The 15147-nt window shown below is 33.1% G+C and overlaps 1 protein-coding gene across 3 annotated transcripts in view; it reads right to left on the minus strand.

The window, feature by feature from the left end:
- LOC105832483 overlaps positions 1-15147 on the minus strand; it is a 330229-nt gene that overhangs the window by 27784 nt on the left and 287298 nt on the right. For all 3 annotated transcript variants that reach the window (XM_028194181.2, XM_028194180.2, XM_028194179.2), the window contains exon 5: positions 324-452. In XM_028194181.2, the coding sequence (XP_028049982.1) occupies positions 324-452 (129 nt within the window). The remainder of the gene's footprint in view (positions 1-323; positions 453-15147) is intronic.

The raw sequence follows: 15147 nt of genomic DNA on the forward strand, positions 1-15147 counted from the left end.
TTATAATGGTCACCTGTCACTAACATACATATGCGACTACAATTTATGAATTTTCAGTTTATGAATTTTCAGTTTCAAATCTTTACATCTCAAAAACTACTGCTTGGAATGAAAAATTACAAATAGCTATTTTACTTAATTTTTCGAAAACTTGCTTTAGTATCTTGATTCGTAAATTCTTGAACATCCTGTGTACTAAGACTTCAAATAATATTGCGAAGAAACGAGACTCCACCATATAATATAATTTTTAATATAATTTGTTTGACAAATTATAAACACAAAAATTGTACAAGTATTACTTAACTGAACTGTATACTTACGAGCTCTGTATCTATGCCAGCACCATCCCGGATGCTTTCATGATCGGCACCATTGACCATTCCAGCGCTCGAACCGGCACTCCCGCTTGCTTTTCCACCAGCACCACCGGCTGGTGTTTGCGGTAAGCTCTGAAAAATAAAGAGATTTATTTTTCAACGATATATTGAAAAATATCAATTTGTCGGGTGTGCCATTTACGTTATCGCGGTACGTAAGATAAAAAGCCGATTGTACGATATACATTTCAAATAATATTCGCGTCGTGTCGTATGTACATATATATTCGTTTGAAAACGATCGCATTGCCGCGATGAACGTGCTATCGAATTTATGTCGCCGCTGGGAGCTCGATAACGCTCGCGAAACGCGTGCGCGATTTGTTTCCCGCCGAAATCCGCGTGCTGAAATCTCGTCTCAATTTCACCCCGAGCGCGAGATCCCTCCTTTTATTCGTAACGCCTCGAAGCTTTTCGCAAACTCTTCCTCGCGGCGTTCTATAAGCAGCAAACGAAGCTGCTGCGCCACGAGCGCCGGCTTTTACGAGGAGGATTAGATGGTGTAAAGAGAACGGTCGTAAAGGGAAATTCCGCCGAACGTATTTGCCTCGATCGTCCTCGGTCGGGGGTGAGAAAAATAGCCGCCAAGACAAAGCAATTTGTATGCGCCGGGTAAATGTGTTGTGCGCGCGACAACATTATATAAAGCCCCGCCGACTTTGCTTATTCTACATTAATGGGAGCCTCTCGCTACTCTCTCTCTCTCTCTCTCTCTCTCTCTCTCGCCGACGCGGCACGGCGGTTCTCTCAACGAAAGGATTACGACGCGGGTCTTTAAATCAATTTCGCCAACGTGATAGAACTCCTCGAGTTTCCGACATCAGGATTGATCGCCTGTCATCCGCGTCCTGGATAAGGGCGAAACATCGCGAAAACTTTCACGTAGCATCCAGTCGATGCACGTCCTCAGTGACAAGCAATAATTTTTGAATAATCTACTCGGGCGTGTCTCGTGGCGGGGCAAAATACACGGTATTGTTTCTTAAGTAAGATTGATTCGCTTTTTTTTTTTAAACCACGGCTGTCCATTCGAAAATTCGTTGGCATGTGTTAAGATGAGACTTTCACATTTCAATTTTTCAAATGGTTTTGGATATTCGATTAACAAAGTATAATTTTTGTCATGTTTTATAATAAAATTCTAATTAATGTAGTTAAAATATTTAAAAAATTAATTTTCTTATTAATATATATATAAATAACTGTAATAGAATTTCTTGTAATACATTTTTTGATAAATATACTAATAAGTTAAATGTATTAGAGAAATAAAAACATTTTTGTCATAAAGCGTTGAAAGCAGTCCTTTTCGTGTCACTTTTTCGTGTAGAAAGTCGCCAATTTCTCGCGGGACAAGTACTCATCACTGTACTGTTTTTATCCTCCCAATAGAAATTTGTACTGCACGACTATTCTCACTTGATCATTTTTCCACACCTTTGCTTTCGTTACTACACTTGCGTCGTTAACACATGCACGTCATTTGGCGACACGTATGTGGTAACTCTCGTAGGATTACTGTCACTTTCGCTAAGCAAAGCTTGGCTAACCTGTCAATTTGTGAGAATCCAATGCACTCAAGGGACCACATTTCGACGCACAGGTACCAAAAAATAAAATAAGCAACGCGTGCTGATCGGTTTCTTTCAACTCGTGCGGGTGAATGCACTCGTAGGAAATAGCTGATCTTCCTTCCGCACTTGTTACACATCTACTATTATTTCTCAAAAAATTTTAAATACGTAACAAGATTACGTGTTTAAAAATAAAGAAGTTTTAGTGTTAAAACAAAAGCGGTATCGCATCTTATATTTTAAAAGTCAAAGCAAGTGTTAACAAGAAATAACAGACGTCTGTTCTTTATTTCAAACAAATGCTTTTGCATTAAAATTCTCTCGAGATCAGACTCGATAAACTCTACGCGCTATATCGAAATAATATTAGTATTCTTACAGCGTGATACCTTTATACGCTAAAGTAGAATACGGATCACGTATAAAACAGGCGGGTCGCGAGTGAGAACACAGGGAATAAGAACATTTTTCGTCAAACGAAAGCTATGAAGGTGAGATCGACTAGGAGAGATCCAACTTAAAAGATAGCTGGCGCCTCCGCCCTTCGACTCTATTTCCCGTCGGCATCGTCATGTTTCGTGTATTGGTAATAGTGCAAAGTGCTCTTCTCGAAGTAACAGCGGCCCGACGACGACCCTTTAAGCGACGTTCAGCACTTTACGACCGCTCTTTATAAGGACACCTTACTCTCTGAAGCGCGGGCGTGCGCGCGCACGCCATCGTTCCTCTCACTTTTCCGAACACTTCCTCGAACCGATTCACTTCCGTACGGTTCAAGGAAAAAAAGAAGCTAAAATGTGTGTGTGTGTGTGTGTGTGTGTGTGTGTGCGTGTGTGTGTGTGCAAGGCAGAAATTCTCTCGAGAGGCAGTCGCTGTGCGACCGCAGCATTTTTATTTTCATAGCCGATAGAACGGTGATTAAAGGGAAAGTAATTCCCGTCTCTTGATCGATCTTGTGGATGCGATATATAGGTGTTCTCGTTAGATTCCGTAATAAGTTTCGGACTGTCAGTTCAATTTTAATCAAACTCCCTTATAGACTTGTGTGTGTGTGTGTGTGTGTTTGATAAAGAGTTAAATTATTTCGTTAGACCTAACTTACTTTTTATTTATAGTCTAGTATTTTATTCATTTTATTCATTTAAATAATCCATTATTTACGTTCTTTACACTTCTCTGCTTCATATTACATTTTTATTTTCGTAATTGGTATTCAATAGAATGATGAATAAAGAAAAGTGATTTCCATTTTTCGATTAATCTTGTAAGCCAAAAGCATAAATATCCTCCGTTCCGTTAGTTTCCGTAATAACGTTTAGATTTTTTAGCTTTGTAATTTTATTATATTCTCATGCTGTTAAACTAAATTACTTTATAAAAATTTAAATAATTTCTGAAAGTAATTACGGCAATATCTTCCAATTCCGTATCTACTTTCATATTTTTAATCACATTTCTACATTTTTTATTGAATTTCTAGCTTTTGATATACTATTTTCGAATTTCTTAGAAGAGTCTTGTGATATAAGGTATAATGAAAGAGCGGCTTCTTCGTGACATTTTGTATCGGTGCAAATCATCTTGCCCGTGTTGGCTTTATCGATGAGCAAAGAGCAGAAGGAAAAAGAAGGATAATGCGTCGTACAATCACCGGTACGCCCTAGAATTCTTTTAAAACTGAATTTCTTCCAAAAGACCGTAAAGTGCACTATAAAAGAGCAACTAACTCGGTTCCAAGAATTTGTGAATAGTTGAAAATGCAAAGAAGACTTCTACGAAATAAAATACAACGCGCATAGATAGATAAAGGATTACGTTATTCAAAGAGAATAGCTTGGAGAATAGTAAATTGGGTTTTGCATTTAGTTGATAATAAAAAAACGATGAAAAAGTAGAGAGTAGTAAAAGTTTGTAGTAAGTTGTTAATTATACCTATTTGTTATATTATAATTTATGACATAAATAATATCAAATTGCAAGAATATTTTATCATCGTCTATTAATCATTCAAAAATAGAAAAATTATTTTTCTATCTCAATTATATTTTTTTATAATAAATCCTAATTATTTGTAAATAATAATAAGAAAGAACATAAACCAACATGTCAAACAACTATAAATTAAAGACAAGCCTAGTTTGACTTAAAATATTAGATGGATTTTTGATCTGATATTTCTGTATTTTGTCTTTTTAAATTTATTAAACTGCGCGCCAAATAAATTTTCAGTCTTAAAACACAGTTATAAAATAAATAATTCTCGGAAAGTCAAGAAGTTTCAGGCTAGATCTTTGGTTGAGATATTATTTGTCATAATACATTTTTTACATTTGGAAGAAATAGATAACAAATATTTGTTAATATCATTATTATTAATAAACTTACAATTAGAAAGATATATTAAATGTAAGACAATAAATATTAGCAAGATTCAACTGTGACCAAGATTTGTCTTTAATTAGTTGTATAATTATAATTGTACTTATGTATATATAAATTGCAATATTTGTAATTAAATATTAAAAAATGTTGATTTTAGTAGAAAAATAATTATAATGAATCATCTATTTGATAAAAAATATTTTGTCAAGAATAATTTTTATGATATATATTTTTAAAAGCCATTTCCTTTTTATTGCACAATCGTACGAATATCATAATTTAATTGTTCATATTTAACGTACTTTTTAATATTTAATTATTCATAATGTAGATTTTTCATATATAAACTGGAAAATAAACTGGAATTGTTTTAAAATATTTGCGCACAGTAGTTCTAATCAGCAAATAATTAGATACCATAAAAGATAGGTGAATTCGTCTCTCTATGTCTGATCATTCATTGATTAGAACTACTGTGCACGAATGCTTTCTAAAATAATTCTCTTTCTAGAATATTTCTGTATGTAATATTAATTGTAAGTTTTATAAATTGTTACACACACACACACACATACACACACACACACGCACGCACGCATATAATCCATTTATAATTTCTTACGTATATAGAAGTGCACGCATATATATACAAAATGTGATCAAACAGAATTTTCATAATTTTAACAGAATTATAAAAATGCTTTCTTACGTCATCTTACACGATAAAAATTAAGTTACATGTAAAGATTAAGCAACTTTATTAAAAGATATTTGGCGGATTTTATCTGCAGTATATATTTATTTTACAGGTCAGTAATATACAAAGCAGGTCAGTAATATACAAAGCTTGTTGGAAAGAATGTGAAGATTGAAAATGTTATGAATTTCATATTCTCATATTTTCTTTTTCGGCAGGATAAAGCGCGAATTTCTGTCATATATTTTCTAAGAATATACGCAAGAGTTTACACAGTGAGGTGACATACCCGTAGAAATGGTTAATTTATAGTACATCATAAATCTTGTTTTTATTGTTTTAGACGGTCCAATATTTGGCGCGAATGAGAAGGCGGTGCCGTAAATCTCGTTTACGTGAACTATAGAACGCATACAAGAGACGCATCGCACTTTATTTCGTGCACATAGTACATTTAACTTTATTTTAAGCGGAAGTGTTTTATTCGCCGAATAACGAGATAAATATTAAAGAATAAAAAGCAAGCGAGAAGAAGCAAGCAGGAAGCAGCTTTTACAAATGCGACATTATTGATTATTTAATATACCAAAGTGTTTAAGCTAGGAAAACGATATTTTGTACGCTTTGTCAAGACTCGTTCCTGTAAACCTGCTTCAAAAGGCTTTACTATGACGGGAAGTGAAGAAGGTGGGTGCGCGCGTACTCGCAAGAGAGTACCGACGGTACTGACAAAAGACGCGAAGGTGCTATAGTAAAGGCGAGTAAAATGTAAGGTAGTGTGGGAGGTGCTGAGAGGAAGGGCGATATTACAGAGTCGGAATGCTCGGCTGTTATTACTCGAGAAACTCAGGAATTTCTCCATTATTTAAGGAAGCCCGATACGTGTTCTGACAAAAGGTAAAGTATTTCGCCCTATGGTGAAGAATAAATCGGGCAAATATTACATATTACAATGAACTTAATAAGAAAATAGAATCAGTAAAACAAATTAATATACAGTTAGATCTCGCTCCAATTAATCGACCTAAATTGATTAAATAAAATTATTGATTTTTAATATCGATATACAAAGAATAGGTGTAGAATCAATGATCAATTGCGAGAATATCAAGTATAATTATTTTCTTTAAAACAAATAATAGAAATGCTAAATTTTATAAACAAGTTTTGGTTTTTAATGTATCATTTATGTTGCCTGTAAATAATTCATGATATTAGTAGAAGTAATATCTACAAAATGAAAGTGTAGGATATGTGAAAGTGAGATACTTTTCTAAGTAATTAATTGGAATCGTATTCATGTCGTCCAATTATGCAATTATGCATATCAATTTCTTAATAACAAATAATAAATTTATATTAATTTGTAGCTTTGTCATCAGAGAGAGATTTACGGTTGCAAAAGCTTTGAAAATGTACCAATATTAGCCACTATTTGTTTATATATGCAATGATCATATTCGTTTGGTCATAAAATGCTAATTATCATTTCCGATTTTCATTAATTTCTCTCTTTATACCTTTTATTTATTCACATATATAGCCTTACGCTACAGTTCTCTGAAATTATTTATTATTATATAATGTGTTGTAGAATGTGTATCTCGATTTGTGGATTTGAGCTCAATTTTAATGTAAAATGTAATAATAGGTTTTATTAATATAATACTTTATTTTTCAAAAAAAAAAGAGATGATATTTGCATTCTTCCGTTATTGAAGAAAATGGAAAAGGGAGAGGGGAAGGGTTTGTGCAGAGCTCGCGCTATATAAATATCTAATATTGTCGACTCGAAGACTGGAATAAGAGGAATATAACTTCAGTTACATAATTTCAATTTAAAAATAGTTACATAATTTTAATTTAAAAATAGTCATTTATTTGTACAATAACAATATTATATTATATGCGCATATTAGACGCGTTTGCAAATTGGTTTGCAGATTGTCAATATGGTATATACGTACGAAGTAGTTGAGTTTCAAGTTCATTATTTATGTATAGTGCTACAAATGCACAAGAGTTTTCAACCGGAAGGACAACGATAAATGTTGCTGATTTAAACTTTCATGATTGTCTATGGCTCCGGTTCACAGGGACCGCTTGACACTACAATGCTCCGATGCATTTGATCGATCAATCGGAACGAAGAATTCGACGAAATGCGCAATCAAAGAAAGCTTCGAAATGTTTTTAATGTCAGATGAACCGCATTTTATATTGCTTGCGGTAAAATATTGGCAAAACCGTCTATATTGTAACTACATGAGCATATGTAAGGAAAAACCTTCTAGATAAAAAGACTCCGATAAAGTGAAAAGCAGGACACGAGCCAGCGAATAGGAGGATTAGGCGACCACGCGTATGAGACATTTTTGTTCTTCTAGAGAGAAAAAGAGAGGGGGAGGGAGAGAGAGAGAGAGAGAGAGAGAGAGAGAGAGAGAGAGAGAGAGAGAGAGAGAGAACACACTCGTGAGAGCACGATCCGGAAGCTTTCGGAAGGACTATAACGATTTTCACAGTAAACATTTGCCCATAGCTTACGCTTGCTCCTGTGGCTCAAGTTAAATTGCCTTCAAAATTGCATCTCCGCGGGCGACGCGTTGCAAGAGAACTCGAGCGAAGAGTACCGTCGCGAATCACTCGCATAAATTTCAGCCCTAAGCCCCGGCCGAACTCGCGCAACGGTAGTCGCACATGTAATTAAGCGATAATAATGATAAGGAACGTTTCAACGGAAAGTACTTGGGACTTGATCACAAATGCGGCTGAATTTTTATGCAATCCTGCATTTCTCTAAAGAAGAGATGTTTATTTTGTAAACACGCGAATACCCTTCTTTTAGCAAAGATTGAAAACTTTGTGATAAGGAGGAAGAATTTTAGGTCATAAACGATCGAAACGTTTCTGATCGCTGTTTCTAATATAATTTTACAAACTAAATAATTCTAAAATCTTTTTTTCGAAGTAACATGCTATAATTAATAGTCTTACTAAATAGTCTTACTAAATTCAATGACATAATGCATAACTGACATTCTATGACAAAGAGATTTAAAAAAAATAATCTAACCGTCAGCGTAAGCTTCCTGTTGCGGTAGCCCCATTGCCAAAAGCGTAATCCCTTATTCAGTGTCACGATGGTCTAGTGAATAACAAAGCTCCATTTGGCAAGATTGGAATTTCAGCCAGCAAATCTCAGTTTTTTTTTGGATATTTAACTATTAAATGTACATCATCCACGGACCAAGTGGAAATCTGTGCCAAAATTATCCGACAGAATTTAAATTAATATATTAATTTTCGTTTGCAGTTAAAGAGTAGAGAAAACATTTTTTAAGAATATTTCTTATCCAGAAATTAAAAGATTGTTATAACTTTAATTTCAATGTTCTATAGAAAATGTTAAAAGTGACACGACAAGTACGCAAATTTATGTTTAAAATCTAAATACAGTGAAACTATTCCAGTTGAATCTTCGTTTTTATCCTCGACATATCTAAAATAAATTTCGGACAGAGAGAGAGAGAGAGCTTCTGTTTTTCTTCGTAATCGTTTTTTTGGCAAACTCCCAATCGCAATAATTTTCAATCATCCACTTCGCCAACGACTAATGATCACGAAGGAGGCAGCAAATTTGGCGGTAACGTGGATTAGAACGTAGCTACTGTGGATCGACAGGATGCAGCGGTGCGTAAATCGCGAACACAAGACGGATACATATGAGAGAAAGAGAAAGGACGAGACCGAGCATAATGGCTTTCCAATGTACCGTACGAGTGCGAAGCGAAACGCTGACGTGAAATATTTATCGCTAAGCAGTCGAGATAATGCAGGCGCAAACTGGAATTTACTTGATGCAAGCTGTAAGAAGAGCGTTATCAGCCCTTCACGCTTTCAAGATCGTTTTACGTATAATCCTCCGAACACTCCAATGAGTATTACATTACTCGCGTTTCCTGTAAAAATATTTTTCACATGCTATATCATAAAATCTAATTGGTTTTTTATTACAATGGTTTTCCGCTGCAATTTAATTCATGCGCCGCGCGCACATTATACATCAAGTTTATATTTCAGTAGTTAGTGAAAATGAACGATGCATTACGAATAAAGTTAAAAAAAAAAAAAATCGTTAAAAGTTGTTTTTACCAAACTATGCATAAAGCCTGTGTATAAAGCCTACGGTGTGAAATTAAATAACTTTTCATGAAATCACTGAGCGTCTAGGGGAAAGGAAATTATTCATATGTTAGTTATGCTTTTTTGTCGTCTATCATCACGCGACTGGTAGAACAGGATTCACCGTGGATACTGCTGCATTCATTTGTTTTGCCTGAAGTTTCTACTACCTCGGTTCGGTAGTAACGTTTAGTTGCTTGATATTTATTACCTCGCATCTCCCACCTATTTTGCCATTCTCGACTCTCGACGGTAAAGATGGTGCGCATTAATTTACTTAACGTTCGCAATACAAGGGATTCATACCTTTTTTTTTTTTAGTTTACAAACTAAATTTAAGGATAAAGTCTCTCTGCTCGAGAAAAATACGGACGGCATTGACTATATTATGCAAAATGTTCCATAAGTCATTTTACTCCGTGGCAATGAGTTCATCGTTTTCCGTAAATCACAAAAATGCTTTTTTTTATAAAAGCTCCACAATGCCATTTTTTTCTTCTCACTGCGATCGCATCTATTTCATATGCAAGTTTTTAATTACATGTGCTGTGTACATGTCATATTTTTATAGTTTTAAATTGTATTTTGCGACAATATGAAATATTATTAAATATAAAATATCGTTAAAGATATATAACACAAATGTATAAAAATTTGATTTTCGCTAATCAAAATTTATACGTAATATGTTATTTTTAATAATATATTTATATGCGAATATTGTAAACAACATTAGAGATACTGTTCTACTAATTAACTCTGACAATGATGAAGTTCCTCATTCGAGATTAATCGTCCGTAACGGATAATTTGACGAACAGATCATTATCTGATCGATCATTGACGCAAATATTCTTTTTTCAGCATTGGTAGATTTATTATCTTTCATATTTATCTATATGCATATGTAAATAAAATTATAAAATAAAAACACATAAAAATTTACAATTGCATGAAAATTTCACAAGTTTTACGCTAATTGATACAATTCCAAGCTTTGATAATATTTTAGCTGTATTTCGAGTTTATTTTAATTTTATATCTCACGATTAATATAATCTTTATGAAATTTTCATCTAATTATAAATTTTAACGTATTTTTATTTAATTTAAATGTGAAAAAATATTTTTCTCGCGGGCAATAAAATATAGTAACAAATATTTTATGAGATGTGAAGAATGGCTTGTCATAAGCAAGAAAAAAAGATTAGTACTTCTCTAACAAAACAATCTAAGATGAAAGAGATTGTTATAGAACTCATATATTCTTAGAAACGACAGATTCGCACGTAAAGCTTTGTAATTACGCGCGATGCTACGTACTCTCCAGAATTAGTTCCATCTGTCAAAATATGTCTGGTGTCGTCTCGCTGAATTTAATTTTCAAAAGCGGATGCTCCGTCCAATAGAATTAGTTCACTGTAACTTCAATTGTGATAAAGTGGAGGCTAAAATTTATGTCGCAAAAGTTAAAGGCACAATCCCTATCAAAAATGCGTGCGCAATTTATAAAAGTTGCGTGATTTATAGATCAATTACAAACTTACGTGAAGAATGATTCATCGCGTTGCTGAAATTCCGCAGCTCGTTTCGGGGGCGGGGGGGGGGGGAGGAGGATCATGAAATTTCACATTACGAACGTTCGTGGTGATCGTGCCTTGAAAAACAGACAATTACAGTAAAACCGCCGAGTCACGGTGCGAGAATACTTTCGCAGACGCGGATTAAAGTAAGAACGACGACGGGAATAAGAGTAAGAAACGGCGACGCCCCTTAAGTGAGCACGATAGAGCAACCTTGGGTGGTATATTATTCCAACGGACACGCGAAATGAAAAATGAGCCCTTATAAATGTGGGTCTCGCGAAGAGATGGAGCCGGAAAGCTTCATGTCGTGTTACCGAAGACGAGGGAAGCCGACCGCGATGAGCTCGAGTGCGACGAGGTACAACGCCGCGCCATCCGTTTCATTAATAATTACAGCTTGTGTACCCGCGAAAATTACTCCCTTTATCCATCCTCGGCGAGCGTACCCCACTCTCTTACGTGTTCCGCCAACTCCTCCCTGTTTTCTTCCTCGATTCATCTCTTCTCCCAACCTCCGCCGTGCCGTGCGCTTATACCGCGACGACGTACCTCGTCTCCATTCGCCATTGTACATTTCCGGAACTTTACTGACATTTTACGCACTACTGCGCGTCACGCGAAATAATTATTTGTAATAATACATGTACGATGCTGCAAATCTTTCGCTAGCAGAATCAAGATATATTCCGGTGTTGATGGTTTACACTGTTGATGGTTTTACTTAAGAATGCAGAAAGTTAATATTTTGAAACAAGAGAGAATAGTAATGGCAAAGATATTAAAATGAAAACACTGACAATTACAAGTTGACTATATAGCTGACAGCTGAAATAATAATTATATAAAATAAATTATTGTAAAATTTTTCCAATGTTACGTTTGCAAGTACACAAATTAGTGCATTATGTAACAAGGGCGTAAGACTTTTATGCATGAGTGCGGGGAATGGACGCACGACCCATAGGTGAATTCACTCGCGCGAGTGCAAAAGGTCGTTACGTCCGTGTTGCATAGCGTATTTTTTAATCTGTGCGTCGATGTGTGGTCCCAAGGTTTGCGAAAGCGACGAAGCGTCGGTCAATTCTACGAGAGTTATTATATGCGTGTCGCGCATACGAGTGCTGAAATTATCAAACGTGCTCTCAAAAAGTCGTGCGGAAATGTTTTTCTCCATGATACACACCATCTATTGAGAACAAGAACTGTGTAATATTAAAGTGTTAAAATCGGCGACTTTACCCACAAAAAAAAAAAATGACAAAAAAGGGATTTCCGAAAGAGACTTTTTTGACGTACATGTAAGAAAAAATATATATTATATTGAGAAAAAAAATTTTGTTAATTTGACTAAATTTTTCAACTTGATAAACTTTAGTTCAAGTATTTATGTATTTAACTCAAATACATAAAATTTGAATCTCTCTAATTAAAGTATTTATATATTTAACTGAAATATATAAATAGTTAAATTAAAAAGATCTAACTTAAAAATTTTAGTCTAATTAACATCTTTTTTTCTCAGTGTAAACTAAGGATGTTCACGTTATTATTTCACTTTTGTATCACTTTTAAGATTTCCGTAGTTGCATCACTTTTAATGTGAAACTTGGAAATATATTGCAGCCGTATTAATGGATCTCCCAATGGGGTATACGTTTCGCGGGTTTACGTGTTGTGCGTTTATCGCATTGCGAATTCAGGACAGAGGGAGACGTTCGTCTTGTTGACGTCCGCTCGTTGGAGACAGATACGAAACTGTCTCACTCGAGTAATATCCGTCGTCTCCGAAGAAAGACACTTCTGTCGCGCCGTAAGCCACGATATGCGAAATCGTGCAGCAGCAGGTACGAATTAAGGAGTTAAAGTTCAAGGCAAACATCTGCGCGGCTTTCGGAATCAAGCGCACGGATTTTCCTTTATGAGGTTAATTAATTTATGCTAGATTATATATACGCAAATAAATTTTGTTTAATTAAAATATTTCACACATATGTAGAGAACAAATTTATAAACATGTATAAAAAACTAATTTGATAAAATTTTGATGTGTTTGAAATAAGAAAATTAATGCGTGTAATAAAAAGGTTTATGGCTTTTTTTGTTAAAATACTTTAAAACTTTACAACTTTAACAAAATCTACCTAAGGAATTTGAATTAGATGTAATTACAACTTTAGTAAATAAATTGTGATTTTTGTAAAGTATGAACGAATACTTGGATTCATTGACTTTAAAACGTATCTACAAATATCTAAATATGTATATTTTATCAATACACACACACACACACACACACACACAACGTATATGTTTTACTATTATGGTAAAAAGGTTGAGTTGCAATTCAGAAATGACTATTGCTATCTTAATGGGGTTTCAGGACGTTAAAAGCTCTTCGTCTCTGCACACGTACCCTTCCTTCCTTTCATGAACTAGGTGAATGATTTCCGACGGATCGGTAGTCGCGTCGCAGAAATCAATCGGAAACGTCAAGACGTTAATTCGATTCCGTGGATTTACGGCGTGGCCAGTCAGAATCGAATGGAACGAACCATCATTTCCTCCTTTAACGTCCGTTATTGATAAAAAATAAAATCGCTACTATATTTGATACTGTATCATCTGACAAGAATAGAATGCTGTCATCGTTTGCAACAAAATAATTTTCTGAAACTTCTTCTAAGATATAAAATTAGTATTTTAAAAAAATAAGGATACACATTTTTTAAAGTTATAAATATTTCTATCTAAACAATATGTGTTTCAGAATATTACATATTAAATTATAAAATTTGCATAATAGTAAAGACATAGCAATGTATTAAGTCTTGCACAGTATTTATTGATATATATTATTTTAAACCTTAATATTATTTTAAATCTATATTTTGTTCTTTGCATTATTATTCAAAATAAATAACAATATGGTTATATAATTTTTTCGTTAAAATAAATTTATTTTATATAACATTAATACACTTCAAGTGCGAAAAAATAATTTATTTATTTGAATCGTGTATTAATTTTTAAAGTAATAAATGCTAAAATTAGTTTCGCTTGGATTATAATGTTTACCAACTTTATTAAGATCAATAAATACAATTTTGCGTTCATATTTGTATAGTAGACGGCAAATATATAAAGTTCCATCTATCCTGAAATCATTAAAATTGTAATAAAAGTAATTAAAAAATGTTTAATCCGTACATATGTGAATATGTAAACTTTTCAAGTCTTTCATTTTATTTCGAAATTATAAGAGCGAAGAAGATAAACATAGAGAAGGTTAAAGGGTATAATTTAAACTGAGCAACGTGTATTTTCTAAAATGGTTTTAAGTGTTATTTCTACTATTTTGCTCATTATTTCCACAGCTATATTTGTTAATGTTTCATCAAAAATATATCGTCGATATAATAAAATACAATGCATAAAAAACACAAAATTATTTTAAATTGTTCTTTCATTATAATTATTATAATATATTTCACGATATTAATGTGCATTGAATGTGCATTGTTTTGTGTTTTTCAAAATTCATACAATATCATTACATAATAATAATGTTGCTGTTACGAATGGTAACAGAATATCCTCATTACGATTATTTTATTCTATATTTTTGATTTGTTTCCTATTTGTGAATGAGAATATTTATTTATAGTTATTAATTTTAGAAGAATAAAAAGCATTATTTATTTACCATTAACTACTTTTCAATAAATCATTTAATAAATCATTAAATTAATTAAATTATAATTTATTTCCTTCTTATACAAGATATTTATGTAAGCTTATTTATATTTACTTATTTATATTTTATAACACAAATATTTTATCGGATCTGTACATTTTATAACCACTTAATGGACCGACTTATGTTAAGATTTAGATATAACATATTTTCGAGAGGAAACATCAGTTGCATGCTTTATTCACCTACATCTTTATACACATTTTATTGACTCTATTAGATTATTAATGTATTACATTTATTATGTTATAATGCGGATATTAAAAATTTAACGATTAACCTTATTATTTATCCCTTTTGAATATGCGCGTAATACCTATAAATATTTATTTAATTATTTTATTAAAACCTGAAAAGCACGTTAGTTCGAAACGTTCCGTCTCCTTTAACACATATAGAATAAATCATTTTAAGTCTATATCTTGTTCTTTGCAAAATTCATTGATCTGGCTTTGTTTTACATTGTTTATCTACAATATTGAATTCATATCAATTATAATATTAAAATAAGAAAACTTTAAATTGACTGTGATGTTGTTTAGTTATAATGGTTGTATAAAGAAATAGTATTCCATAATAAAACAATGTAAAA

This window comes from Monomorium pharaonis, chromosome 2, assembly GCF_013373865.1.
Source record: "Monomorium pharaonis isolate MP-MQ-018 chromosome 2, ASM1337386v2, whole genome shotgun sequence".
NCBI classification, from domain to species: domain Eukaryota; kingdom Metazoa; phylum Arthropoda; class Insecta; order Hymenoptera; family Formicidae; genus Monomorium; species Monomorium pharaonis.